The 26,513-nt window shown below is 48.7% G+C and overlaps 1 protein-coding gene across 1 annotated transcript; it reads left to right on the top strand.

The window, feature by feature from the left end:
- Window positions 1-13,053: 13,053 nt before the first annotated feature.
- On the top strand, window positions 13,054-25,941 carry CYP2E1 (cytochrome P450 family 2 subfamily E member 1; the record flags this gene model as incomplete). Its single annotated transcript, XM_081105093.1, has 9 exons — window positions 13,054-13,230; window positions 16,796-16,955; window positions 18,331-18,480; window positions 18,778-18,938; window positions 19,382-19,558; window positions 20,707-20,848; window positions 24,057-24,244; window positions 24,924-25,065; window positions 25,751-25,941. 9 exons carry the CDS (start codon window positions 13,054-13,056, stop codon window positions 25,939-25,941), a joined length of 1,488 nt encoding a protein of 495 aa, XP_080961219.1.
- Between the last annotated feature and the right edge of the window lie 572 nt (window positions 25,942-26,513).

Here is a 26,513-nt window from a genome sequence, read left to right as displayed (position 1 = left end):
AGACCTGGAGGTAGAGCTGCCGCTGACAGAGTGGAAAGCACAGTTCGTGGTTCCCCTTTACGATGGTGTTGATTCCAGGACACACAGGAGCATTTTGGGGACTGTCCTCAAGCCTCTAGGTGAACCCCCCGTCTCCTCTCACCCCTGTCCCCTCGCCCCCATTCCTTCTGGGAGACACACGCCTGCGGGCTTTCTGTGCATCCACGACACAAACACAAACGCCTGTAGAAATCCATAGTTATGTTCGCCATTTCTTTAACGACATCCGTGGTGAGCCCTGGTTGGTGTGCTCAGTGGTTAGAGCATTGACCCTCGCACCTGGGTTGCAGGCTCAATCCCTGGGCCTGGTGGAGGCGTATGCGGGAGGCAACCAATCAATGTGTCTCACATCCATATTTCTCTCTCTCTCTCTCTCTCCCCCCCCCCCGCCTCAGCCCCCCATTTCACTCTCTCTCTAAAAAAAAAGAAAAAAATCAATGGAAAAACATCCTTGGGTGAGGATTAACCAAAAAAAAAAAAACCCCCCAAAACAAACTTATTTGGCAACATCTTCAGGTACCACCCACTGGAGGGCTCTGTGTCACTGGGCAGGCATCTGCTTTCCTTTTTTTTTTTTTTAATCCTCATCTGAGGATATGTTTATTGATTTTCGAGAGAGTAAGGGGGAAAGAGAGAGAGAAACATTGATCCGTCACCTTCAGTACTTGCCCAATCAGGTACTGACCCTGCAACTTAGGCACGTGCCCGAATTGGGAATTGAACCCGCAACCTTTGTGGTGTATGGGACATCGCTCCAACCCACTGAGCCACCTGGCTGGGGCTGCTGCTGCTTTTTTCTTGTAAACTCTCCTTAATTAGGTCCAAAGTGTCCTGTAGCTTTTCTACATGTGTAATCATGTCATCTGTGAACAATGACGGACCCTTTCCTTTCCTTTAACCTCTTCTTGTTGTGCCTTATTTCAAGGGCCAGGCCCTCGGCCCCATATCGAATGTGGCAGCACAGTGGCCACCCGCCTCCCGATTTCCTTTCACCATTAAGTACAGTATTGGATGTGTTTTTGTGGTCAATGCCACTTATCAGAGGAAGGGAAATCAGCCTGTTGCCAGTTTCCTAAGGGTTTTGGTTTTTATCATGAAGTGCTGACTTTAATGCTTGTGCATCTGTTAAGATTATCCATGATTTCCTCCCCTTTGTGGTCATTGTGGTGAGCTGCATCGATTGGTTTTCAAATGTTAATCCAACCTTGGGTTAAGCAAACTAACCTCTGTCATGACATATTTCTTACTCATTATCTCTATTACAGGAATCAGTTTGGCAATATGTTGGATCAATATTTAGAAGAGGGCTTGATGTGTAATTTTCCTTTTCTGTAAATGCTTCTGTCTCATTTCTTTTGGCATGAGGATAATTTAGGTCTCATAAAAATTAGGAGGTTTCCCTCTTTTAAGAAGTAATTGTGAAATTTTGTGTGGCCCTTGTTTTATATCTTCCTTAAATGCTTGGAAGAATTTGACAGTGAAGCCATCTGGGCTGGGCCTAGAAGTTTCTTTTCTGGGGAATTTTCCTTTTCAGATTTAATTTTTAAAACTGTAGATAATTGAATTATTTGTGCTTTCTCTTTCTTCTTAGATCTTGTTTGTGAATTTCTTTTTATCGATGAACTGACAATATTATCTACATTTTAAATTTATTGACATAAAGTTATTGATAATATCTTTGTACTATCTTTTAAATGTCTACAATACATATACTTATGTGCCTTTTTTCAATGTCGATAGTGGTACTTTGTGACTGCTCTGTTATTCTTTTTTTTTGTTGTTATTCTTGATCAGTGTTGCTAGGGGTTAACCATTTCACTAGCATCTTCAAGGCCTTAGGAAACATGTGCCTTTGACTTCCTTCATTTCTTTAAATTGAACATCTGATTTCAGTTTCACTTGTTTCTGCTCTGATCTGTATAATCTTTTTCTTTCTACTTATTGTAGCTTTTTGGTAGTGATATTTAGACCACTTATTTTCCACATTTCTTCTTTTTAATGTGTACATGTAAATTTATAAACTTTCCTTGTAATGTCGCTTCAGTTACATACCAAGAGTTATAGGCTGTATGTTTGTTTTAACAGCTTTGAGGTTAAATTAGCATACAATAAACTTCATATATTTACAGTATGTAAATGGCGATAAGTCTTGACACACGTGTACATTCAGGAAGCCATCACAGCAATCTTGGGAGTGGACTGGTCCTCAAAGATTTTTCCTGTCCTTTTGTATGTCTCTCTCCACCCCCACAGCTAATCATTGTTCAACTTTTTGTCACTGTAGTTTGTACTTTGGGGAATTTATATAAGTGGAATTAATACAGAGGTACTCTTCTGGGTGTTGGGGGGACCAGCTGGCTTTTGTTCACTTGGCATAATTATTGTGTTTAGCAAGTTTCCTTAGAAAATTTTGTTAATAAAGTTTGCAGCTAAATGTATAAGAGATATTGGTATTAAGTTTTCTCGTTATGTCTTTCTCTGGTTTTAATACAAGGTTGACACTGACCTCACAGAATGAGTTGGGCAGTATTCTTTCTTGTTTAATTTTACGAAAAAGTTTGTGTTGAATTGGTTTTATCTATTTCTTAAATTTTTGGTAGATTTTACCAGTGAAGCCATCTAGGCCTGGAGTTTTGTTTGCAGGAATGTTTTTAACTACAATTTCAATTTTTAGTGGATATAAGCTCACTGATGTAGGGGGGAGGCGGATTGGGAGATGGTGGAAGAGGCCATAGAGGGGATAAATGGTGATGAAGAAAAAAAAGACTATTCATGTAATTTATTCCTTTTTGTATAAGCTTCATTAGATTGTACCTTTCAAGGAATTTGTCCATTTTGTGTATGTTTCTGAGTTTATACAGGTATAAAGTAGTTCATAATATTCCCAATTGTCCTTTAATATCTGTGCACTGTGAGTTGATAATAATACATCAATATTCACTCATTAATGACACAAACATGCCGTACTGATAGACGGTGCTAATGATAAAGGAAACTGGGTGTGAGCCTCAGCTGTACTTTTCGTGTGGTCTGCTCAATTTTTATGCAAATCTAGAAATGATCTCAGCAGTAGTCTATTTAAAATAAAAGCCCGTCTTTCCTGCAGGGACTGGCTGTCTGCGACACATTGAGGGGAGAGACCTTTGGCAAGCCAGTGGTCAGTGAGCTCACGCTGCCCCCCCGGGGCCCTGAGGGCCCTGGCCCTTCCCTTCTCTGTGCCCTTCAGGGTGCTGGCTGTGCTCAGCCGGGACTGTGCTCACAAGGGTCCCTGTTTACCTGTGGGAGGGAGTCCCTGCTCCCAGCACCTCAGCGTCCACCCCAAGGGGACAGACTGTGCTTTAAGATCAAAAGCAAATGAAGGAGTCAGCACTGCATCTCATTTTCCGCCAGAGTAAGAATTCCCTGCGTCTTCTCCTGAAAATGTCAACGTCTTATATTTAGACAGGAGACGATCCGGGGCATGCCATTACATTCCAATCTTGCCTTTTGGACAATCATCCCTGATTGTCTTCTAGGTGTTTCTGAAAAGACAAATCTGTTTTTGTCTTGACCTATTTTATTGTGGGGAAAAAAAAAAAGTGATACCAGAATCGCTTTGCTATGCCTTTTACTTCCGTTTGAAATGGCAGAACCCCCAGGACCTCCGCACACTGCTCATCTGCGGCCTATCTGAGCCAAAGATCAGCAGGAGGGGGAACCAGCAGTGTGGTCTGGGCTCCAAGTAGGTCAGGTTCTTTAAGAGAAGCCTGGCCCAGCAGGGAGCCTGCACCCGAGCCAGGCCCAGTCCTGCTCCAGGAGGCCTGGGTGGGTCCCGGGAGGCGGGTGCCAGGAGGTGGTGGTGTACAGGCCTGCGAGTTGGGTGGAGGGTTAATCAGGGACAGGGGGCTGCACTGAGCTGAGTCTGTGCCTTTCTTCCCTGAACCGCAGCTCCTGGCCCCGCCTGACCCTCACTGGGGACAAGCTTCCCACCTAGCCCAGGAGCAGAGGATGAGGTTAGAACCAGGAGCCAGGATGCTCCATACTCCGCCTCATGGGAGTCTTACCTCCTCGAGGAAACGGCCTAGAGTGGGCCAGGCAAGAAGGGGCAGCTGTGGTTTCCACTAATGGGCTGTGGCCAAGGATGACCTTCCCAAAAGAGCTGGAGGAAGGGACAGGGAGAGAGAGAGAGAGCGTGAGAGAAACCTCAGTCAGCTGCCTCTTGCATGCCCCCTACAGGAGATCCCACAACCCAGGCATGTGCCCCGACCTGGAATTGAACTGGTGCCTCTCTGTGAAATGGATGGTGCTCAACCAACTGAGCCACACTAGCTGGGGCTAAAAGATTGATCATTTTAAAGTATCTATTTATTTTTAAAAACATAGCACAAATACTGTGGAAAGATGGCCCAAAGAGTTGAATAAAATCATTGCAACACATACAACTGACAAAGGACCACGAAGCAATACGAAGCATTCCCGTAAGCACTGGACAACAGAAACCCCGCCGGCCGACGAGGAGAGCCCAACAGAATCAGACACTTCATAGAAGAGGCTACAAGCATAGAAGGAGATTCTGCGCTTCATTCATCATCAGGGCGATGCAAATTGGGGCCGCAATTAAATACCATTTTATACTCACCAGATGGGAAAAAATAAGAAATCTATTAGTATTAAGTGTTGGAGAGGCTGTAAATCAACAGGACCACTTTGACACACTTTGAAAGACCGTCTATTTTTCAGTTTGCAGCTGGCATCTCCTATGGCACCTTGGTGAGCTGCAGCCACCAGCCAGAAGTCAGGAGGGCTCCTTCTTCAACCCGAGGGGCTAACCTTGCACACAGTGAAGTGCTGCTTGCTCCCTGTTCTTGCTCAACAGCTCAGAGAGGGAGGCCGCTCTGAGCTCAGGTCAGAGTACACCTGGGTCACCTCCAGTCCCTTTGATTCGGGAACATTTGTTCCTGGGCCAAGCTGGCTTTGGACACTGCGATACTGTGTGTTATCTGCTTTTGTGTTACTTGGAAAAGATTTTTGGTTTTTGTCAAGGTCATTATTTTTTTTTCTTTCTTTCTTTTTTTTTTTTTTAGTGAGAGATTCCATCTAGAAGGAGTACCTTAGGGGAGGGGGCATTGCACTCTTTATTTCTATTAGTTACACTGTGCTTTTAATACATTACAGACCCTGTAGAGTGGGTGCAGTCCTTGGTGAAGTAAAGGGGCAGGGAAAACTTCAGAGAAAAGCACAGCAAAATACTAGTGTTCTGGAAGAACTGCAATAATAAATTAGAGATTAGGATGAGATAATAAGTAGTCAATATACCCATAGCTCTCCCAATATTCTCTCTTGATGTTCTCACCATCTTTTAATCTAGATAAACATGTACACATGGTTATGCTGGGTGAGGTGAGAGTAGTATACAGGTGTGACAACTCATCCGAGAGGTTTTTGAGCCTGAGTCTGAGAGACAACTGTTCAATTGGCTTTGTGGAGAAATCCAAGAAGATGAGGTCAGAGGAATGGGATGGAAAACACACACATGGTGCAACTTCTTCACTAAGTTAGGCAACCTGCTCTCTGGAAAAGGACCATTAAGCCAAGACATTCTTCAAGACCGAGGCTGACCAGAGATGCCTTTTAGCCCACAGGGAGTTATCCTGTTATTCTTTCAGAGTTTGAGAAGGCTTCTCAGGAGCTAGGAACACATTACCTTATTCCCTGTCTCTTCTCCCCAATTTTGTCGGAATATTTCTGAATATTAGAGACATGGAAAAAAATGACATATTCTCCTTTTCTCTCTCCTCATGTAGGGATTTCACAATTGAACTACAGGGGGCCTGTAGAATTCTTTCTCTCTCAGTGATCAACAAGAGGTAAATGTGAGTGCTTTCACCTCAACAAGTGGTCTTAGTTGAATCTACCAGAGAAAAGAAGGTGATTGAAACTCGCCTCTTCTCCTCCCTCCCTCCTCCCCAGAGGCGAGGGCTTCGGGAGGAGCGCCACTGGGGAGGAGGGAGGGAAGGAGGCGCCACCTCTTCGGAAGGGGGGCCATAGCTCCTGCCCTGGCTGGGCCCCTTGACTAGAGGGCAGAGGTAAATGAGCCCCTGTTCCCTCTTCCTGTTCCTTCCTCACCAGCCTCACCCCTATGGTGGGCTTTTTAAGAGGATTTCAACGGGTTGTGGGGAGGGAAGAGAAGGAAGGATGGACGGGGTTGGGGGCCTGTGGACCTCCTATCCCTTGGCCCCCTTCCCTCGCCCCAGACCGCCCTTCTCCAACCCACCCTCCCTTCCTGTCTCCCTTGTAAATAGATCCAGCCCAGCCCATCCCCTCTCCTCTTTCCTGGCCCCCAGGTGTAAATAGATTGTTGTAATTTTTTTCTTAAAGAAAACGTTGATTGGCACCGTCCAACCTGGCTCCTCCCCCTCCTACAGCTGTGTTCCCCTCCTGTCCTCTGCCCTAAGGTCTCCTCCCTCCTCTCCCCACCCTGGAGGGCTAGGTTAGGGATGGTGGGGGGGATCCTGACGTCTTAGTTTCCACAGTAAGGTTTGCCTGTGTACAGACCTCCGTTCAATAAATTATTGGCATGAAACCTGAAAAAACCTGCTGCTGGGGAGGAGGGAGGGAGGAGGAGGAAGAGCCAAGGTCATTATTTTAAACCCGATGTGCATTACACTTTATTTACTTGTCTGGGTCAATTCTATTTGGGGTTCTCAACCCTTTTACCAAACAAAAGAAGAGGACATTTCCTGGAATGACATTTCCTGGAATGACATTCCTGAGCGTGTTGTCAACTCCATCTCCACTCTGCGCCCTTCTTGCTACCCCCAGCCTTTTGGCTGCCTAGGGAAGTAATGCTCTCCCAGGCTTTCCTGTGTGGTCTGAGGACTTAGGGCTACTGAATTGCCTCCTGAAGAACTTCTGGGATAGTTACACTGCCTCCTTGTGAGTGTAAAGAAAGGGAAACCACTGTGTCTACCTGACAGAAAATACCTTTACCCCTGAGGGGAACTCGGCCCTGGGGAGGAGGGCACGGAGCCTGCGGGGAAGGGCTCCATGTATCTCCCGCATGTGCCTCTCCTCTAACCCGGGCTGTCTGCATGGCGCCTGGCTGAGCATAGAGTTTACACGCTTAGGAGCAGGGATCCAAGGGAGATGAGATGTCAGGTGGAAGTAACAGAGGAAGACATTGTAAAGTGAGTATTTCAGGGCAGATAATTGGTAAGGTGGCTATAAATAGCTAAATCCAATTTATAAGACAGGAGAAAATATCTGTGAGCAAATCTAAAACGAATATTCTAAAACTAAGATTCCTGAGAGTGGAGTGGTATGTTGCACGGAGAGTTACGCCTTATGTTAATAGTATATAGTGTTACATTACAATATAATCTACATAGATACATCAGGTTGTTTTGTTTTTTTAAAACATCACTATCAAATTAAAGTAGCATACCTGGAAATATCTATTTAACGCACACACACACAAACGCACACAAGATAATAGAGCAATAAAAGACCAAAAAAGGCACACCCAAAACTAATAGCCATCAAATGAGATGCAAGACAAAAGGCCTAGCTTCTAAAGGAAGTGCTCGCCGGTGTCGGCCAACGTCTTCCCAAGACATGTTTCCTGTGCTTAGAGTTTGATGTAGTTTGGGCGTCCGACCGCATTATGGCCGGAGGACCTAGAATCGCGGGCCCGGCCTCTGCCCACAGCTGCACCTGGGAGGTCCATGCTCACCAGCGCCTGCCCTCCCTCCCTCGGCGCCGAGCACACTCAGGTGAGCTGCGCGGGTGCAGCTATTCTTAGCCAATGGGAGCCCCAGGCTCTGCTGCGCCTCACACACATCCTGTCTCCACCGGTGAGAGCTGAATTCCAGCCTGAGCCAGGCAGCCTCTGGTTCTCCCTCCAGCAGCAACAGGAGGGACCAGCGAAAAGGAGACATGCTCCGTGGACCACACAGGTGTCTGCCCAGGCAGGCCTCACCGACAGAAGAGAGCAGAGGGGTCAGGCGGCTCTCCATCCTGGGCTCTCGCAGGCCGATGCTCTCTCCACTGAGCCAATCCAGGCAGGGCCGGCCTTGTGTTTTTTAGGTGAATGGCTCTAATCACACGCACCCAAAGCTCTCCCAGAAAGGGGGCGCTGGGCCTGGGGAAGGAGGCAGAGTGACACGGAAGATCTAAGGAGCGTGGAGGTATAGTGTTCCCAGACAAGCCAAGGTAAGACGTCACCAACACATCTACCCAAGTTAACTCGTTGGCTTACAGAAAATCCGATAAAAATTCTAATGTAACCTTTAAATAATTTGATTAAATGATTTTCTTTTTTTTTTTTTTTTCCTTTTTTTCTTTTTTTTTTATTCTGGGATTTATTTACCTTCTATGGCTGTCACTGGAACTGAGAACAGGCTTTAGCTCTGAGGCTCGGCTGCTGAAAGCAGGTCTCTGGCTTTGTTTAGCCTCTATAATTGAAACACTGTTGCAGCTCCAGCTCTGAGGCCAGCTGGCTGAAAGCAGGTTTCTGGGGTTTGTTTAGCTTCTATAATTTCAACATTGTTTCTTGGAGTGCAGCTCAGAGGCCGGTGATTAAATGATTTTCAAGAATAATTATCTCCTAATTGTTTATCATAAAAATATACCTTTTTAATAATGAGATGAACTTTTTCCAATTGGGTCAACTCTCCCCACCCCACCCCACCCCACCCCATCCCATCCCCGCCTTTTACTCCACTGATTTTTCCAATTGATCGGACCAAGTGGAATAGAATTCAGGTGGTGAATTTCCATCTCTGGCCTATGAGTTTGGCTGCCGGTGACTGAGGTACTGTCGGAGGCTGCCAGACAAGCCTTCTGATCAGAGGTTAAGAGAATCGAGCCTGAGATCAGGCACTCTGCCATGGAGACAGCACAAAACCGATGTTGTGTAAACCCCGGCCCAGACACTCACAGGCAAACATTATCCCAATCCTCCCTGCCCAGCTAGTGTCAAAGGGGAGGACAGTTTGTCCAATGCTTTCCCTTCCCACAGCCAGTTAGCAGCTGGACCGCAGGGCACTGCTCTCTGCAAGGTTTACTTTGGCGGGCTTACGTTTTGTGCGCACTAGCAAGAAAGGCTGTTTCGGGGACCCTTCCTCATTTCAGTGCTAAAACACGCAGTCCTGGGTGGAGACTTAGCATGCTTAGGAGACATGCAGTGCATGACGAAGCATGTAGTTCCACTGCTCAGGCTCCGGAGTCCCCATCTCTACATACTCTATGTTACACTTAGATGTCTTTCCTGCCTCATCATCTGTAAAACTGTCCCCAGCTTTTGTTTGGGAGCAACGTGTCTTTCTTCCTTAACGCTGTCTCCCTCGGCGCTGGAGCTGTCTGTCAGAAACCTCTCACCGGAGCGCCACTTTGTGGTGAACTCTCTGGATTTCTATCCCAAGAACTTGGGCTGGTTCGATGGTGGAGACCTGGCATGGAGCCCTGGTTCGATCCTGGCCAGTGCACCAGGCTCGCTATCAGCTTCTGGTGAACTTTAGATTTCTATCCTGGGAGATCACAGGAACCCGGGCGCCAGGAGCAACCCCACGTTCTGACCTGTGGGCTGGGGCGTCCGGAAGCTGCGTTTACTGATGTGGATGAAAAGTGGGCTCCTAATAAACCCACTGAGAGGAGCCTCACTGGTGACCGATCATCGATTCCTAGCTGGGTAGGTCATGTGGGCAGGCCATACCGCGGGTCTATAGCTTCTTTGTTGTGGTTTATCTTTGCTTTTTTTTGTGTTTTTTTTTTAGATTTATCTTTATTGTTTGAAAGCATTACAGATATCCCCCTTTTTCCCCCCATGGGCCCCCTAACCATCCCCCCAGCCTTCACCACAGTGTTGTCTGTGTCCATGGGTTATGCATATATGCATGTAAGTTCTTTGGTTAATCCAGTGGTTCTCAACCTGTGGGTCGCGACGCCTTTGGGGGTCGAACGACCCTTTCACAGGGCTCACCTAAGACCATCGGAAAACACATATATAATTACATATTTTGTGATGAATCACTATGCTTTAATTATGTTCAATTTGTAACAATGAAAATACATCCTGCATATCAGATATTTACATGATGATTCATAACAGTAGCAACATTACAGTTATGAAGTAGCAACGAAAATAATTTTATGGTTGGGGATCACCACCACATGAGGAACTGTATTAAAGGATTGCGGCATTAGGAAGGTTGAGAAGCACTGGTTAATCTTTCCCCACCCACCCACCCCTGCCTTCCCTCTGAAACTCTTTTAAAAATATATATATTTTTTATTGATTTCAGAGAGGAAGGGAGAGGGAGATAGAAACATCAATGATGAAAGAGGATCATTGATTGGCTGCCTCCTGCATGCCGGCCCCCCCCCCGCCCCCCCCCCATCCCCCCCGGAACTGAGCCCTCAACCCAGGCATGTGTCCTGACCAGGGAATTTGTCCTGACGGGGAATCAAACTGTAACCTCTTGTAATCGAACCTGGCTCATAGATCGACGTTCAACCACTGAGCTGTGCTGGCCGGGCCGTCAGAGACTCTTTTGCTTTAAGTAGCTTTCCCACTGTTTCTGTGCATCCTGAAGCCTTGGAAATGCCAGAGATCCTCCTTTCAGGGTCTCAAAGGAGCACGTGATTTTGTTAGCGATCTTGTAATCTCCCACCTGAATTTAATCTTCGTTCTGTTCCTTCCTTCCTTCCAAATGCACGAAAGAAGCTGCAAACTCATTCGTGAAAGCATTCTTCTCAGTCTGTTGAGATCTTGCTTCCGGGCTTATCCTGTTTGGCTCAAATAAATTTTATAAAAATTCTCTACAGCTTTGGACGTTCTTTTTGTTGTGGTGGTGACGGTGTTTTTGTTTTTGTGAATCCTCACTCAAGGATATTTTTTCCATTGATTTTTAGATAGAGTGGAAGAGAGGGGGTGGGGAGAGAGAGAGAGAGAGACAGACAGACAGACAATGATGTGAGAAGAGAGATCCCTAGATTAGTTGCCTCCTGCACACGCCCCCAGGGGCCTAGGAATGAACCTGCAACCCAGGTACATGCCCTTGACCGGGAATTGAACCCTCAGGCCAATGCTCTAACCACTGAAAAACACTGGCTAGGACAACTTGGACATTCTTTTTTTAAAAATGATTTTATTGATTTCAGAGAGAGGAGGGGAGAGGGGGAAAGGGATAGAAACAGCATCGATGAGAATCCTTAATTGGCTGATACCCACACACTGCCTACTGGGGGATCACGCCCACAACCCAGGCACGTGCTCTGACCAGAATCAAAACACGACCTCTGCTGGGACAGGATTCCCCTAGGTAAGCCTCCCCCCCGATTGAGAACCCCACACTCGGGGCGGTTAGGACTCCATCAGGGTACTGCAGACCCCCCTATAGAGGATAAGTAGGGTAAGAAGGTGGATAGTACAGAACTTAGATTGAGAAGATGTGCCATACTGAGTCCAAAGAAAGAAGACTCTGTATTGATCTTTTAACACATATGCTTGCTAGCAGAGGAATTAAGGTTACTCCCAGTCAGATAGAACGTTTTACACAAGAAGTATGTCCATGCTTTTCTGAGGAAGGAAAGGTAAATGTAAAGGCATGGGAGGAGGTAGGCCCAAGGAGCCTTATCCTTAACCCCACTGCAGCCTTTCCACCCCGGGAAAGTGCAGGATTGGCAAGCTCTCCCTGGGGTGATAGATCAGGACTCAGGTAATAGCGGAAAGCGCCAATCCTACTCTTAAAATGGATACAAGAGAGCATTTGGGGTTTTTCTTTTTAATGCCTGCTTTTAACAAATAAAAAAGGGGGAATTTGCCGGGAGCCGGTCCATCCTTGCTGCTTGACACAGTCGCTACAGGGAAGAAACATCTGCACAGCGTATGTTTCAAGGGACCTGGCATATATGGCATACTGTTCTTAATATGTTTGTTCACCTTCTTGGCACTATGTGTTTTAACCAAGGTCACCTCTCCGAGAAAGGTTGTTTCCCCAGGTAGGGATTTTCCCCTGAAGTTAGGGAGGGAATAAAACCCTTAACTAAGTGCCAGGCGGGTAATCACTTTAACTACGAACAATCACGCTTAAGCTACATAATCTTTACTCCCTGGAATGGAGATTAGAAACGCCCTAACCCTTGGAATAGAGATTGATAGGATTGGGATCAACTGGTATAAATACAGATGTAACAAGACAACAGGACACAGAAACTGGAGACAGAACCTAGAGACAGAACCTAGAGACAGAACCTAGCGAGAGAACATGGAAAAGATCCTGGACAGAAACTGGCCACAGAACCTAGAGATAGAACCTAGTGAGAGAACCTGGCTGAAGAACCTAGAGACAGAACCTGGCTACAGAACCTGGATAGAACATGACAAGAGAACCTGACTAGAACCTGGTGACTGAACCTGGCTGGAGAACCTGGACAGAACCTGGCTGGAGAACCTAGCGAGGGAACATGGCTACAGAACCTGGCTGGAGAACCTAGCAAGAGAACATGGACACAGAACCTGGCTGGAGATCCTAACCAGAACTTCGCTGGAGATCCTGACCAGAACTTCGCTGGAAATCCTGACCAGAACTTGGCTAGAGATCCTGGCTAGTCTGCTGATCAACTGAACGCTGTCTCTGTGTCATTCCTTCTTCGCCGACTCCGTCCACACCTTTGGGGACCCCTGGACCTGCTGGGGTTGGACCCCGGCAGAACTCCTGGTTCATTGGTCATGGCTCAACCACTGACCCACACCACCCCGCGGTTTGGATGTTCTTAAGTCAACACTGGGATTGGTGCAAGTGCCAGCAACCAGTGTCAACAGAGCGTGGATGGGGCTTCTTGGAAGCAATCACTACAGAAATCAGACTCTGAAAGGCTGGCCAACAGCAGCTAATAATAAACTAATATCTTGGGCCAGAGGAGAAGGAAGGTGGCATTGGCTGGCCAGTCCCCCTCCTTCTCGAGGGTGAGTTATAAAAGCATTGCCTTTCCACAGAAGTGCTCCAGAGCTTGGCAGAGACCACGGCAGGTGCCATGACTGCCCTGGGTATCACAGTCGCCCTGCTGGTGTGGGTGACAGCTCTGCTGTGCGCCTTCCTCTGGAAGCAGATGTACAGTAGCAGGAAATTGCCCCCAGGCCCTTTCCCACTGCCCATTGTTGGGAATGTTCTTCAGTTGGAACTCAAGAATATACCAAAATCCTTCACCAGGGTAAGAGAAATATTGTTGACTTGGGGGAGGAGAATTTGGGAATTAGATGTAATACGTGTGCATTCAACTCATTGTCAGACAAATTGTTCCGAATTAACTGAATTAACAGTAGTGTCCAAGAGCAATATTCAAAATATTTAGCTGATGGTAGAACTTGGGCACAGAGCACTCAAAGGGGGATCGGCCGTAGATAGCCTGGAGGCCCCTGCCTGAGCCGAGTGTTCACTGCCTCCGTCATTGGCTGGCGTGGTGAGGCCACCACCATACATGGTGTCATGCATTCACACCAGGTGCACAAGGGCTGGTGTCAACTTGGAGTTCTTTGTAGATGCCAAAGACAGAGTGAAAAGTGAATTGCTTGCCCGACCAGCCTGGGACCTCCTCCCATGATTGTGGTGAACAGTGGATGAGCTAACAGATCTGAAAACTAAACGAGTTGATAAACCTACTAAATGAGTTAGTAAAAGTATGCCACACGGCACAGGGCAGGTTTGGAAAATGTGTGAGGCGCAGCAGAGCCTGTGGCTCCCAGGTTTGGTTCCGGTCAGGGGCATGTGCCTTGGTTGCAGGCACATCCCTGGTGGGGAGTGTGCAGGAGGCAGCTGGTCCATGTTTCTCTCTTATCAATGTTTCTAGCTCTCTATCTCTCTCCCTTCCTCTCTGTAAAAAATCAATGAAATATATTTAAAAAAAATACAACTAAAAGACAGAACGGACATCATTCAGAACCACAGGAAGGCTGGCTGAGTGGAAATTCTACAACTAGAAGGAAAGAGAAAAGCATACCAGGAATCAGAGGAGGCGTAGTGCGGAAGTAAAATACTAAGGTACAGAGGCACACAAGGAGCGGGCTGGCAGCTGAGGGCACAGTTGTTGTTTTCAATCGGGAGGGAGTCTCAGGCTCTGAGCTCCAGTTCCGGGCGAGTCTCTGGGGACCCAGACTAATACGGGAGAAGCGGGACTGTCTGGCATCTGTCGGAACTCGAGGGCAGCTTTCTCTCAGAGGGGCTTGCAGTGATTGCCGAGACAGGGAGAAGCAGCGGGGCCTCTGAGAGCAGCCATAACTGCTAGCCCCGCCCTGTTGATCCCGTGGGACCCGCCCCGCCCAAGCCCTGCAGGGAGGCTTTTGCTGGATAGCCTAAGGCAGAGGCTAGATTAGCACCTCCCTAGAGATCCAGGAGCCAGTGTACCCAGAGGTCAGAGTGGGACCATCCAGTTTGCAGCTCCGTGGAACCATAAAGGACACACTCAGGGGGCAGACTCAGTGAGCACCAAAGCCCCATTGAAGCAAGTCTTGCCCCGGAGGGGTGTCTCCAACACAGAAGTTCTCCCACTGCAGACACAGCTGATTCTCACAGCCAATTGGCCTGGAGGTCAATTCCTCCCAGTGATACCTACAACAATCAAGGCTTAACTACAACAAGACTTTGCACAAAGACCACAAGGGGGTGCACCAAGAGTGTCCTCCTCAGGTAATTGGGGAGGCTGAACCACAGGGCCCTAGAGGACACTTAGCACAGAAAACCACTTTATCAACACAGGGAAGCATAAAAAATGCGGAGACAAAGAAAAAGGACACAAATGACAGAAATGGAGGAAAGCAAACTACTGGATATAGAGTTCAAAACCACACTTTGAAGGTTTTTCAAGAATTTTCTAGAAACTGCTGATAAACTCAATGAGACCTACAAGAAATCTAGTGAGACCCTCGAGGTTGTGATAAACGACCAACTAGAAATTCAGCATACACTAACTGAAATGGAGGATATTATACAGACTCCCAACAGCAGACTAGAGGATCACAAGAATCAAGTCAATGATTTGAAATATGAAAAAGCAAAAAATACCCAACCAGAAAAGCAAAATGAAAAAACAATCCAAAAATATGAAGATAGTGTAAGGAGCCTCTGGGACAGCTTCAAGCGTACCAACATCCGAATTATAGGGGTGCCAGAAGAAGAGAGAGAGCAAGATATTGAAAACCTATCTGAAGAAATAATGACAGAAAACTTCCCCTACCTGGTGAAAGAAATAGACTTACAAGTCCAGGAAGCGCAGAGAACCCCAAACAAAAGGAATCGAAAGAGGACCACACCAAGACACATCATAATTAAAATGCCAAGAGCAAAAGACAAAGAGAGAATCTTAAAAGCAGCAAGAGAAAGACAGTCAGTTACCTACAAGGGAGTACCCATTCGACTGTCAGCTGATTTCAACAGAAACTTTGCAGGCCAGAAGGGAGTGGCAAGAAATATTCAAAGTGATGAATACCAAGAACCTACAACCAAGATTACTTTATCCAGCAAAGCTATCATTCAGAATTGAAGGTCAGATAAAGAGCTTCACAGATAAGAAAAAGCTAAAGGAGTTCATCACTACCAAACCAGTATTAGATGAAATGCTGAAAGGTATCCTTTAAGAAGAGGAAGAAGAAGAAAAAGGTAAAGATACAAATTATGAACAACAAATACACATCTATCAACAAGTGAATCTGAAAATCAAGTGAATAATCTGATGATTATAATAATCAAGTGAATAATCTGGTGATTATAATAGACTTGAGGGCATAGAAAGGGAGTGGACTGGCTATTCTTGGGGGGGGGGGGAAGGGGTGAGGGGGATTCGGGAAGAGACTGGACAAAAATCGTGCACCTATGGATGAGGACAGTAGGTGGGGAGTGAGGGAGGAGGGTGGGGTGGGAGCTGGGAGGAGGGGAGTTATGGGGGGAAAAAAGAGGAACAAATGTAATAATCTGAACAATAAAGATTTAATTAATAATAATAAAAAAAGAGAGAGGTGTTGCTGGTGCTTTACGCACCACGGGGGGTGGGCTCCCAGGGGTTAAGATGGTGCGGGCTCTGGGTCCCGCTGCAGTGCCCTGAGGCCCGTGGCCTTGACTGGACACAGCCAACTGTGAAGGTGACCGGGCAGCTGTGGGCAAAGTGGCCTCAGGGGAGGGACTGGAGCAGCAGACCCCTAGGGAAGGACGGCCAGGTGGGGATGGCTCAATGGGCAGCTGTACTGGAACCTGTGGGGCGCTGTTTCTCTCTTTTCCATGTCCCGCATGGAAAAGGAAACAGTCCATTTGCTGAGTGGAGGAGCTGGGGATTAAGAAATTAAAGAAAGACCAGGATGCAGAAATAGATTTTAAGCTGGGGCCAGGTGGGCGCCATCCTCTCTGATGGAGAGGCGGCAAAAAGCGGGCTGAGCCACACAGCAGGTTTATTTTAAAGGCCTAGATTTACACATCTAGTTCCGCCCCTGCCTGATTAACATGTCCAGCCTTACTGGGGAAGCATGTTCCCAGGGCGTGGCTCTGCCTATGCTCTGAGTTCAGCTGACAATAATTATAAGAAAATGCCTAGGTGCCTCCCAGGCGGCCCTCTACAGAACCAGACTTCCCCGCGAAGAAAGCCATGTGGGGAGGGTCTTCCCACATCAGGCTGGACGTAGACAGGCTCTCCCCAGGTCCCCCTGGGTCCTCATGGTCCACAGCCATGACTTTGGGGGTCCGTTGGAAGCACAGCGCTCCCGTCCCTCACTCCCCGCCTGCGGGTCTCGCAGCTGGCAGAGCGCTTTGGGCCGGTGTTCACCGTGTACCTGGGCTCCAACCGCGTCGTGGTCCTGCACGGCTACCAGGCAGTCAAGGAGGTCCTGCTCCAGCACAAGAACGAGTTTTCCGGCCGAGGCGAATACCACGCGTACCGCGCCCACAAGAACCAAGGTACCTCCAGCTGCTCTTCTCACGATGCCCCGGGGCTGGGGGGCGGGGCAGGTGCTTGGTGCCTGGCGGCAGGCGGGTGCTTGGTGCCTGGCGGCAGGCGGGTGCTTGGGGCCTGGCGGCAGGCGGGTGCTTGGGGCCTGGCGGGGGCTGAAGCCACAGTAACATAACAAGAAACAGTGAAGTCAGAAAGGTCAAGAGATGCCAGTCCATTGGGGGATGGTTGGTCCATTCACTCAGTCGGCACACAGCGGGCATCTTCACGAAAGCGGCTGTGACCAGGGCCTGCAGCACCCTGACAGCGGGACAGACTTTTATTTTATTTTACTTTAAAATATATGTTTTATTGATGTCAGAGAGGAAGGGAGTGGGGGGAGAGAGAAACATCAATGATGAGAGAGACTCATCCATCTCCGCGGCCTCTTGCACGCCCCCTCCTGGGGGTGGAGCCCAGGCACGTGCCCAGAAGGGTGACCTCCTGGTTCATAACTTGACGCTCAACCACTGAGCCACGCCAGCTGAGCTATTTTATTTTATTATTTTATTTATTATTATATTATTTAACTTATTTTATCATTTTATTTTATTTTTAAATTTATTTTATTATTTTATTTTGTTTTGTTATTTTAATTTATTATTTTATCCCCCTCGGACCCCGCCTCCCCGCACCCCGCCCTCCCAGGGCAGGGCCCCTGCGCGGAGGGGGCCGCGCTGGAGTCGTCCCCACGTGCGCGGAGCCTGTGACTCTGTGGCCCGCGCTTAGGGAGGGCACTGTGAAGCCACAGCGATGCGAGGGGAGGCGCTGGTGGAGTGAGGGTGACCATCAACGAAAAGAGCGGCTTTGCAGGGATTCCGCCCCGGGCAGGAAGGGGTGTCGCGGGGAATGTCCCTCGCGGAAAAGGAAAGGCACAGTGAGTTGCGGGGGTGCACAGACGACCGGGGACGACATGGATCCAGGGATGCCCTTGCTAACCTCCGGACGCTTGCGTTTCACTCTTTAAAGTTAGTCCCTACCCAGCCAGCCCGGCTCAGTGGTTGAGCATCGACCCAGGAACCAGGAGGTCCCGGTCCTAATACCCTTCCGGACACATGCCGGGTTGCGGGCTCGATCCTCGCTAGGGGGCGTGCAGGAGGCAGCCGATCCCCGATTCTCATCATGGGTGTTTCTATCTCTCCCTCTCCCTTCTCTCTGAAATCAATTAAAAAATATATGTGTTTTTAAAAATTAATCCCCACTGTACACTTGACACATGACACAGGTGCGACCGGGTCGGGCAGTCGCCGGCCGAGATGGGCAGGGGAGCCCGCGCGTCCTCCGCTGCCCCCTGGCGCCGGGTCTGGGCGTTGGCGGGAACTCCTCGCTGTCCCTCTTCCGCAGGAATTACTTTCAATAACGGCCCGACCTGGAAGGAAACCCGGCGGTCCGCCCTGACCATCCTGCGGGACTTCGGGATGGGGAAGGAGGGCAACGAGGCCCGCATCCAGAGGGAGATCCCCTTCCTGCTGGACGCCCTCCGGAAGACCAACGGTGCGGATGGCCGCCCTGGCCAGGGCCACGGGGTCACGGGGTCACGGGGTCACGGGACAGCCCTGCAGCAGCTGGGCGCACAGGGCCACCTTCATCCTGACTCGCGGGGTCCTCTGTGCATCGCAGGGGGAGCAGCAGTGGTGGTCACGTGTGTGACTGTTACACCCGAATCGCTGAGAAGGAAAGAAACCCGAATAGGTCCTAGCATCCCTATCTTCCGAGAATTGCCCTGTTTTTAGGGCGGCTCCTCGCAGGAGACGGCCTGGCGGTCTCCCTCTCACAATCCCCGTTTTCCAGGCCAGCCCTTCGACCCCACCTTTGTGGTGGGCTACGCGCCCTGCAATGTCATCGCCGACATCCTCTTCCGCAAGCGCTTCGACTACGAGGACCGGACCAGTCTGAGGCTGCAGACCTTGTTTAACGAGAACTTGTACCTGATCAGCACCCCCTGGCTGCTGGTGAGGCCCCTGCCTTCCTTTTTCACTCCTTAGTCGGCGCCCATCTTCAGTTACATCGATTCCATTGGGAAAAGGAGAGGGGAAGCTCGGGTTGTACGGACAGGCAGGCCTGCAAAAGCCAGGGCTCCTGTCCGGAGTATTCCTTCCGGAGGCGTCCGTGGGCCCAGCGCTGCCTTTGCGGACACTCCCCGTTTCACTCTTTCAAATTAGTTCCCACTGGACGCGTGCGCTGTGTTCACATCCCCCACAGCAGAAGCACCGCCTAACAGAGGGGTGCCCAAATAATACCGTGGGCCCAAGGATCACCAATACAATGGTAGCAGCCATACGTTTAGGCTTGGAGGAAATAAGCCCAGTACACAAAATGGTGTTGCATGGGGGGGGGGGGGAGGGAATTATATATATATATAAAGAAATTCTCTCCTTTCTCTTTATTGTTCTAGCTTCATAATAGTTTTTCAAGCTTGCTAAACTACCTGCCTGGAAGCCATAGAAAAGTAATGAAAAACGTGTCTGAACTAAAAGACTATGCTTTCGCCAGACTGAAGGAGCACCAGCAGTCGCTGGCCCCCAGCTGCCCCCGGGACTTCACGGACTGCCTGCTCATGGAGATGGAGAAGGTACCCTCCCCCAGGCCCCGGGAGCTGAGTGCTTGGTGTTCCCAGGTGGTTGGGGGGGGGGGGGTCAGATTTATATTATAACCTGCACTGCTGGTGCCCAGACTGCCCACACTGGGTACATTCTGATGCTTTTGGTTTTACACAAACGCACTGGCTTCGATGTGGCTGCACACCAGATCTGCTCCCACACAGCCAGCCTGCCTGGCTGCCTTCCACACCACACAACCGTCCCCTGTGGTCTTATTTGGGGAAGCTGTCAGGGGCTGTGGAACACACTCTGAGACCCCTCCCATCAGCTCCCTCCAGACCATGCTTCCTTTTTTTTTTTTAATTGATTTTTAGAGAGAGAGGGAGGAAAAGAGAGGGGGAGAGAGAAAGAGAGAGAGAGGAACATGGTTGTAATAGCGAAACATTGATCTGCTGCCTCCTGCATGCCCCCATAGGGAATCAAGTCCAAAACCTAGGCACAGGCCCTAACTGGGAATTGAACCAGCAACCTTCCGGTGCATAGGACAATGCCCAGCCAACTGAGCCACACCTGCTTCTTGTCATAACCGTGTCTCCTCTGGGGAGAGGCCCTCAGCGTTCCTGGTCAGCATGTGAACTCCCAATTGTGCATGACTTCAGGGGGCTCCAGGCCTAGCCAGCATCTATCTTCCTGACAGCTTCTTAGGACCCCCAACCCACATAGGTCACATTCACCTCTGTCCTTTGAAGTCACTGTGGTTCTAGACCAGCAAGTGACTTCCCTGGATAATGGCCCCAGGTTATCTGAGAATCTCCTCCATCGATTGGACCCCTCTCATTGCCGTTCCAGGTGTTTGGCTCCCCTGCCTCCTGGGACCCAAAGGTGCTGGGTCGTAGCAGAGGCCCCACAGCTCAGCCCTGGGTGGAAGGAGGTCATGGCACAGGATCAGCTACATTGCTGGTCCTCGCCCTGGGAAAGCCCTCGGTGCTATAAAAAGCAGAGCCCCACGGCCTGGGCCAGGAGCCCTGCCCCTCACCTTTCTGGCTGGCCGTGTGCACACCCGCCCCTTCCTCCCTGGGAGCTGGCAGGACTGTGACTTCTGTGCTGCTCAGGGGCGCAAGGGTCTCTTTCTCATTCTCCTGAAGGCGTCCCTTTACCTGTCTGTCCCTGACATCCACAGGAAAAATACAAAGCAGAGCCAGGGTACAACTTGGACAACATTGCCGCGACCGTGGCCGACCTGTTCTTTGCAGGGACAGTGACCACCAGCGCCACTCTGAAATACGGGCTCCTGGTGCTCATGAAACACCCAGAGGTGGAAGGTATGTAAAGGGCAGGCAAGGAGCCCCGGGCCGTGTGGCTGTCTGACCTGGGCAGTCAGCCTACCGCATTAGGCATCAGCTTTGTCTGCAAGTGGCGCTGCTTGTTAACCCTTGCAGGACATCAGACACGTTCTTTGAGGGGACATGTCCTTGTGCATGACAGCCGCCTGGCACTCTTGAACACACATCCTTCCTTACCCACTGACAGCCGGATCACGGGAAAGGAGAGCCAGCACCAGGTTGGGAAAATTCGATGCCATCTGCATTCTGCTCCATAGTAGGACCTGTGTATGACCCTGAAAATAATGTCTGCATTGCCTACCCGCCCTGAGGAAGACCTGGCCTTCTGGGCAGAGCAGGGATGAGGAGGAATGCGAATCAGAAGAAAGAAGCCCGAGGGAGGAGCTTCCCAAGACTGCCCGCTGCCTTCGAATCCCTTCACTCCTTGTAGGTGCGACTCCGGGTGCCTGGAGGAGAAGACGTGGCTTCCAGTGTGGAAACACCTACACGGGCATGACTTTGTGCATTTAACATTTACTAAGTATCAGCACACGATCTGTATTGTTTACGTGTTTTACATTTTTCTTCTGGTAAAACACTGGATGTAATTTTTCAGTTCATGCTACATATTGTGAAGGCCCACGGGAAACCTCAGACCCAGGGAGGCCAAGCAACTTGCCAAAGGTTGCCGCTACCTCTGCCGAGAAAAACGGGGACTTCAGACCCCTGCTTCCAAGGACTTCTCCAAGGAGTAGACGTGCATGTCTGTCTTCATTCTGCCATTCACTGTCAGACTTCTTAGAAGTCATTAACACAGAGATTCCACTCCCAATAGAGATTTCCAAGTCCACTTTGTTAGTCTCTATTTCTGACATAAAGACAAGAGCTGGGTTCGTCCTGATCAGATGAGAGAATGGACGCTAACAAGGAACTAAGTGGTAGTGGAGGTCAGGCCTGCAACCCCAGCCCCCTTGCCAAGGCGGAGCCCAGGGCCTCAGGCCCTGCCCGTGACTGTGGTGGCGCCTTCAAACCTGACAACCCTGCTGGTAGCAGAGAGGCTGGTGATCTTGGCATCAATGCCCATTACCACAACGACATCAGCAGCAGCAAGGCGCCAGCAGCTTCAGCGGCATTAAGAACAGCAAGGGCTGCCCCTCTGGCAGAGGCAGTGGAGGGGGCAGTGCCACCTCTCAAACGTGAAGCAACTCAGATAAGAGAAACCAAAAACGTGTGCTGTAGCGCCACCTACTGGAAGAAAGAACAAGGTCTCTAATCACCGACCTGTTGAATCTTGGAATTAAAGTAAACAACGCCTTACCTAAATAAGAAAACTGTTTGCTACTCCAAATTCACTGGCAGAGGAACCACTCGTCAAACACCATGAGAATGAGAATTCTCCAGAAGTCAAACTTTAAGTCACAGAAGATTGTAACCGAATTGATAGCAAATTCAAAATAGCTGGCATGAAGAAACAGCAAGCTTTGAGAAAACTCAGAAGAACCATTTAACATGCTCCCGAGTAAAATTAATGAACAGAAACACACGTTACCCAAGAGACTGGAACTCTACAAAAGAGCCAAACAGATATCCTGGAGCCGAAGAACTCAATACATGAGGTGAAGACTCATCAGCAAGCCCCGGAAATAGGGCAGACCACAGGGGAGAGAAGACAGAAATCCAGAAATGATCACGTGAAAGAGGAGAGAGACTTAAGATTTTAAAAATGAAGAAACTATCTGACTCACTAAAAAAAAAAAGGAACATCTTCTTATCTTGGTATCCCAGATAAGAAGAGAGTAAAAAGGGAACAGAGAACTTATTTAAAGAAACAATAGCTGAGAACTTCCCAAACCTGATGAAGGAGCTGGGCATACAAGTATAGGAAGCTATTAAACAACTAGTTACCTCAACACAACGAGTACTTCTCCAAAACATTATATTAAAACTGTCAAAAGTTAACGACATAGAATTTTAAAGGCACCGGGGGGGGGGGGGGTGAGATAGTAACCTACAAAGGTACCCCCCATTAGGCTATCTGCAGATATCTCAGCAGAACTCCACAGGCCAGAAGTGAGTAAAATACATATTCAAAATACTGAAAAATACATATTAAAAATACATATTCAAAATACTGAAAAATAAACACTGCAAGCCAGGAAGATTCTATCCAGCACAGGTATTCTTCAGATATGAAGGAGATAAAGGCCTTCCCGGACCAACAAAAGCTGGGGAGCTCACCATCACTAGACCTGCATTATAAGAAATGTAAAGAACTCTTCTCCCTGAGATGAAACTACACACAACTTCAGTAAGGTGAGAAGAGACAGACGGAATCAGAAAATTGCAAAGCTATTTCAGAGTGGGGTGTTTAACACTAAATTACAGCATGACGGTTAAAGGGGGAAACGCATTAAAAATAACTATAGCTATTTCAATTTGGTAACAAGCTCACAACATAAAATGGGATAGTTTGTGGCAACAAAAAACATGAAAGAGGAGATGGAAAAGGACGAGATCTGTATAGTTAAGTAGTGTTAGGAAAAGTGAATAGCCACATGCAAAAGAATGAAACTAGATCACTACATTACACCATACACAAAAATTAGGTCAAAATGGATTGAAGATCTGAGCCTAAGACCTGAAGCCATAACATATGAAGAAGAAAGCATGTACTAAGCTCTTTGATATCAGTCTTAGTGATGTTTTTATGGATTTAACTCCAAAGGGAAGGGAAACAAAAGTGAAAATAAATAGAACATCAAACTAAAAAGCTTCTGCACAGTACAAAATGAAAGGCAAAAAACAGAATGGGAAAAGATATTGGCAAATCACATACATAAGGTGTTAATATCCCCTGGGTTAGGGGCTAATTGTATGGTGATGGATGGTGATGAGCACAATATAGTACATACAGATGTTGAGTTTTAACACTGTACACCTGAAATTTGTATATATAATGCTACAAACCAATGTTACCTCAATAATAACTAAAAAAAGAGTGGATGCCAAAACATGCTGTAGACTAGAACCTGACGAGCTTAGCTCTCACTGACATTTATGGAGGGGTTGTCCAACAATCCCAGGCTCCTGGCAGCCTGAAGCACTTGGCCTGGAGGGCTCCCTAGATGGCTGGCTGGCTGGCTGGCTTGCTGGCTGTTGAGCCAGCCTAGAGTCAATCCTTTACATCTTTCCATTCATATCTTGGCAGAGAAACTTCATGAAGAAATTGACAGGGTGATTGGGCCAAACCGAATCCCTTCCATCAAGGACAAGCTAGAGATGCCCTACATGGACGCCGTGGTGCATGAGATTCAGCGGTTCACCAATCTCCTGCCCTCCAACCTGAATCATGAAGCAACCCAGGACACAGTGTTCAGAGGCTACGTCATCCCCAAGGTCAGATGTGAGCTGGACTGCACACCCCTAGTCCTATCCTACCAGCTCAGCCACTATCCTGCCCGGGGAGAGGATGGAGGGCCCAAGGACAACTCCTTCTGGCTGATGTGGCTCGGGCACCCCTGGCTGCAGGGTGCCCCTTCCCTAGCCGTCCTCCCGTGGACCTGGTGACCACAGAGATCGGGGAAATATGGAAAATGGGCTCCTGAGATAGTCCCTGCGGTTGGTGGTATCACCTGAGGATATTTTTCCATTGAATTTTAGAGAGAGTGAAAGGGAGAGAGAGAAACATCAATGAGAGAGAGACACATCGATTAGTTGCCTCATGCAAGTGACCGGAGTCTGCAGCCAAGGTACATGCCCTTGACCTGACTTGAACCTGGGACACTTCAGTCTGTGAGCCAACGCTCTATCCACTGAGCCAAACAAACTGGCCAGGGCTGTTGGTGGGATATTCCAACACCAGAAAACAAACAGCAACAACCAGCCCTTTACTCCAGTGAAAAGGTTAGCGCTCCCACTGCTATTTAGACCTGACACCTGAGTTCTTCCTATCTGGTCCCCCACTGAACACTTTCCTTCTTGCACAGGTAAAATTCAAAACCCCCTTCTTCACTGGGGGCCTCCAGATCAAAGCCCATGCGTTGCTAACTTGACTGAGAAGCTTTTGTTCTTCTAGGGCACAATCCTAATTCCGACACTGGACTCCCTCTTGTTTGACAAACAAGAATTCCCTGACCCAGACAAGTTTAAGCCAGAGCATTTTCTGGATGAAAAAGGAAAGTTCAAGTACAGTGACTATTTCAAGGTATTTTCCGCAGGTAAGAAGAGTTCAGTTGTAGCACCCTCCCAGGATTTGTCCCGAATTCCCGGGGTAACCTGCCATCATCACAGACCTGCATCACGTCCTTATTCACAATGTGACCCAAATGCGTGCCTCCCTGTTCAGAGAGGTTAATGACATCTTCTCACCAGAAGTCCTGGGAATGAGGTGTTGTGGATGGATTATCTTTCTGAACAGTAGATATTTCACTTTATTCAGGACTAAAACTCTTTAATAGAACTTAGTAAAAAATAAAAATCTTTCAAAAATGGTATTACCTAATTCTCTATCTGCTACTAAACAGAATGTAACGTTTGGCTACCTGGGCCATCATGGGACCCTCAGCCTTTCCTGGGCTGTCACCTCTGGGCCTGGGTCCCCTCCCCAGGTCTTCTCTCAGCTGTTGGTGTGAGGGAAGGTCCTATAACCAGCTCAGTAACTTTAACACCTGATGGTATAGCATTGGCTTCTTGCCTGCGGGACATGGGTGAGCATGGGGTGGGCAGAGACCATTCTCCAACCTCCCATGGGTTTAGGCGGCTGCGTCCTGGTGGTTGAGGTGTGTGAAGGCTGGTCCCTGAATATGTGTTACTGATACTCTTACCCTGAAAACGTTCTGTGCTTCCTTTCAACGGGCAGAGGGGTCCATCCCGCCTGTCTCATGTACACTGTTGTCACTGCAGGGAAGCGGGTGTGTGTCGGAGAAGGCCTGGCTCGCATGGAGCTGTTTTTGTTCTTCACCGCCATTCTTCAGCACTTTAACTTGAAGTCTCTCGTCGACCCCAAGGATATTGACCTCACCCCCATCGTGAATGGGTTTGCCAGCATCCCGCCCGATTACAAACTCTGTCTCCTTCCCCGCTCGCAAGCGTGAGGCCCGGGTGCTCTGAAGATGGTAAAGGGGCATGAGGAAGCCCCTCTCAGCGGTGCTAGTGAGGGGGGAGCGACTAGGGAGGCAGGGCCTCCGGACACCGTGCACACACTGTCCTCAATAAACAGCTCATGCTTCAAAGCCAGCAGTGGTACCATCTTCCAGTCTCCCTGACGGACCGTCCTGCCTCCCTCTTGTAGGGACCCTCCCAGACGGCCCAGGACAGCCTCCCCATCCCAAGGCCCTCACCACATATTCAGAGGCCCCTTTGCTGGGTAAGGTAACATTGTCACAGGTTCTGGGATTAGGATAAGGATGCCATTGGGCCTGCTGTTCAAACCGAGTCTCGGTTTCAGGTTTGATGCCTCAACTCTCCTGCTGACGGGAGAATTCCCACTGGGGCCTGTTCTTCCTTTTCCATGGAAACAGTGCTGTGCAGTCTGGGGCCTGTGTGGTCTCTCTCCACCCCCACCATTCACTGTCCTACCTGGGCATGGGAGCCTTTCAAGACAAGGAATCTCTTTGTACTTAATTTGCTGGATTTTGACCTGGAGCACAGACTTTCATGCCCAACA

This window comes from Myotis nattereri (genome assembly GCF_964212035.1).
Source record: "Myotis nattereri genome assembly, chromosome: 13".
NCBI classification, from domain to species: Eukaryota; Metazoa; Chordata; class Mammalia; order Chiroptera; family Vespertilionidae; genus Myotis; species Myotis nattereri.
Note: the sequence above shows the minus strand (reverse complement) of the source record. Positions and strands in the feature narration are given on the sequence as shown.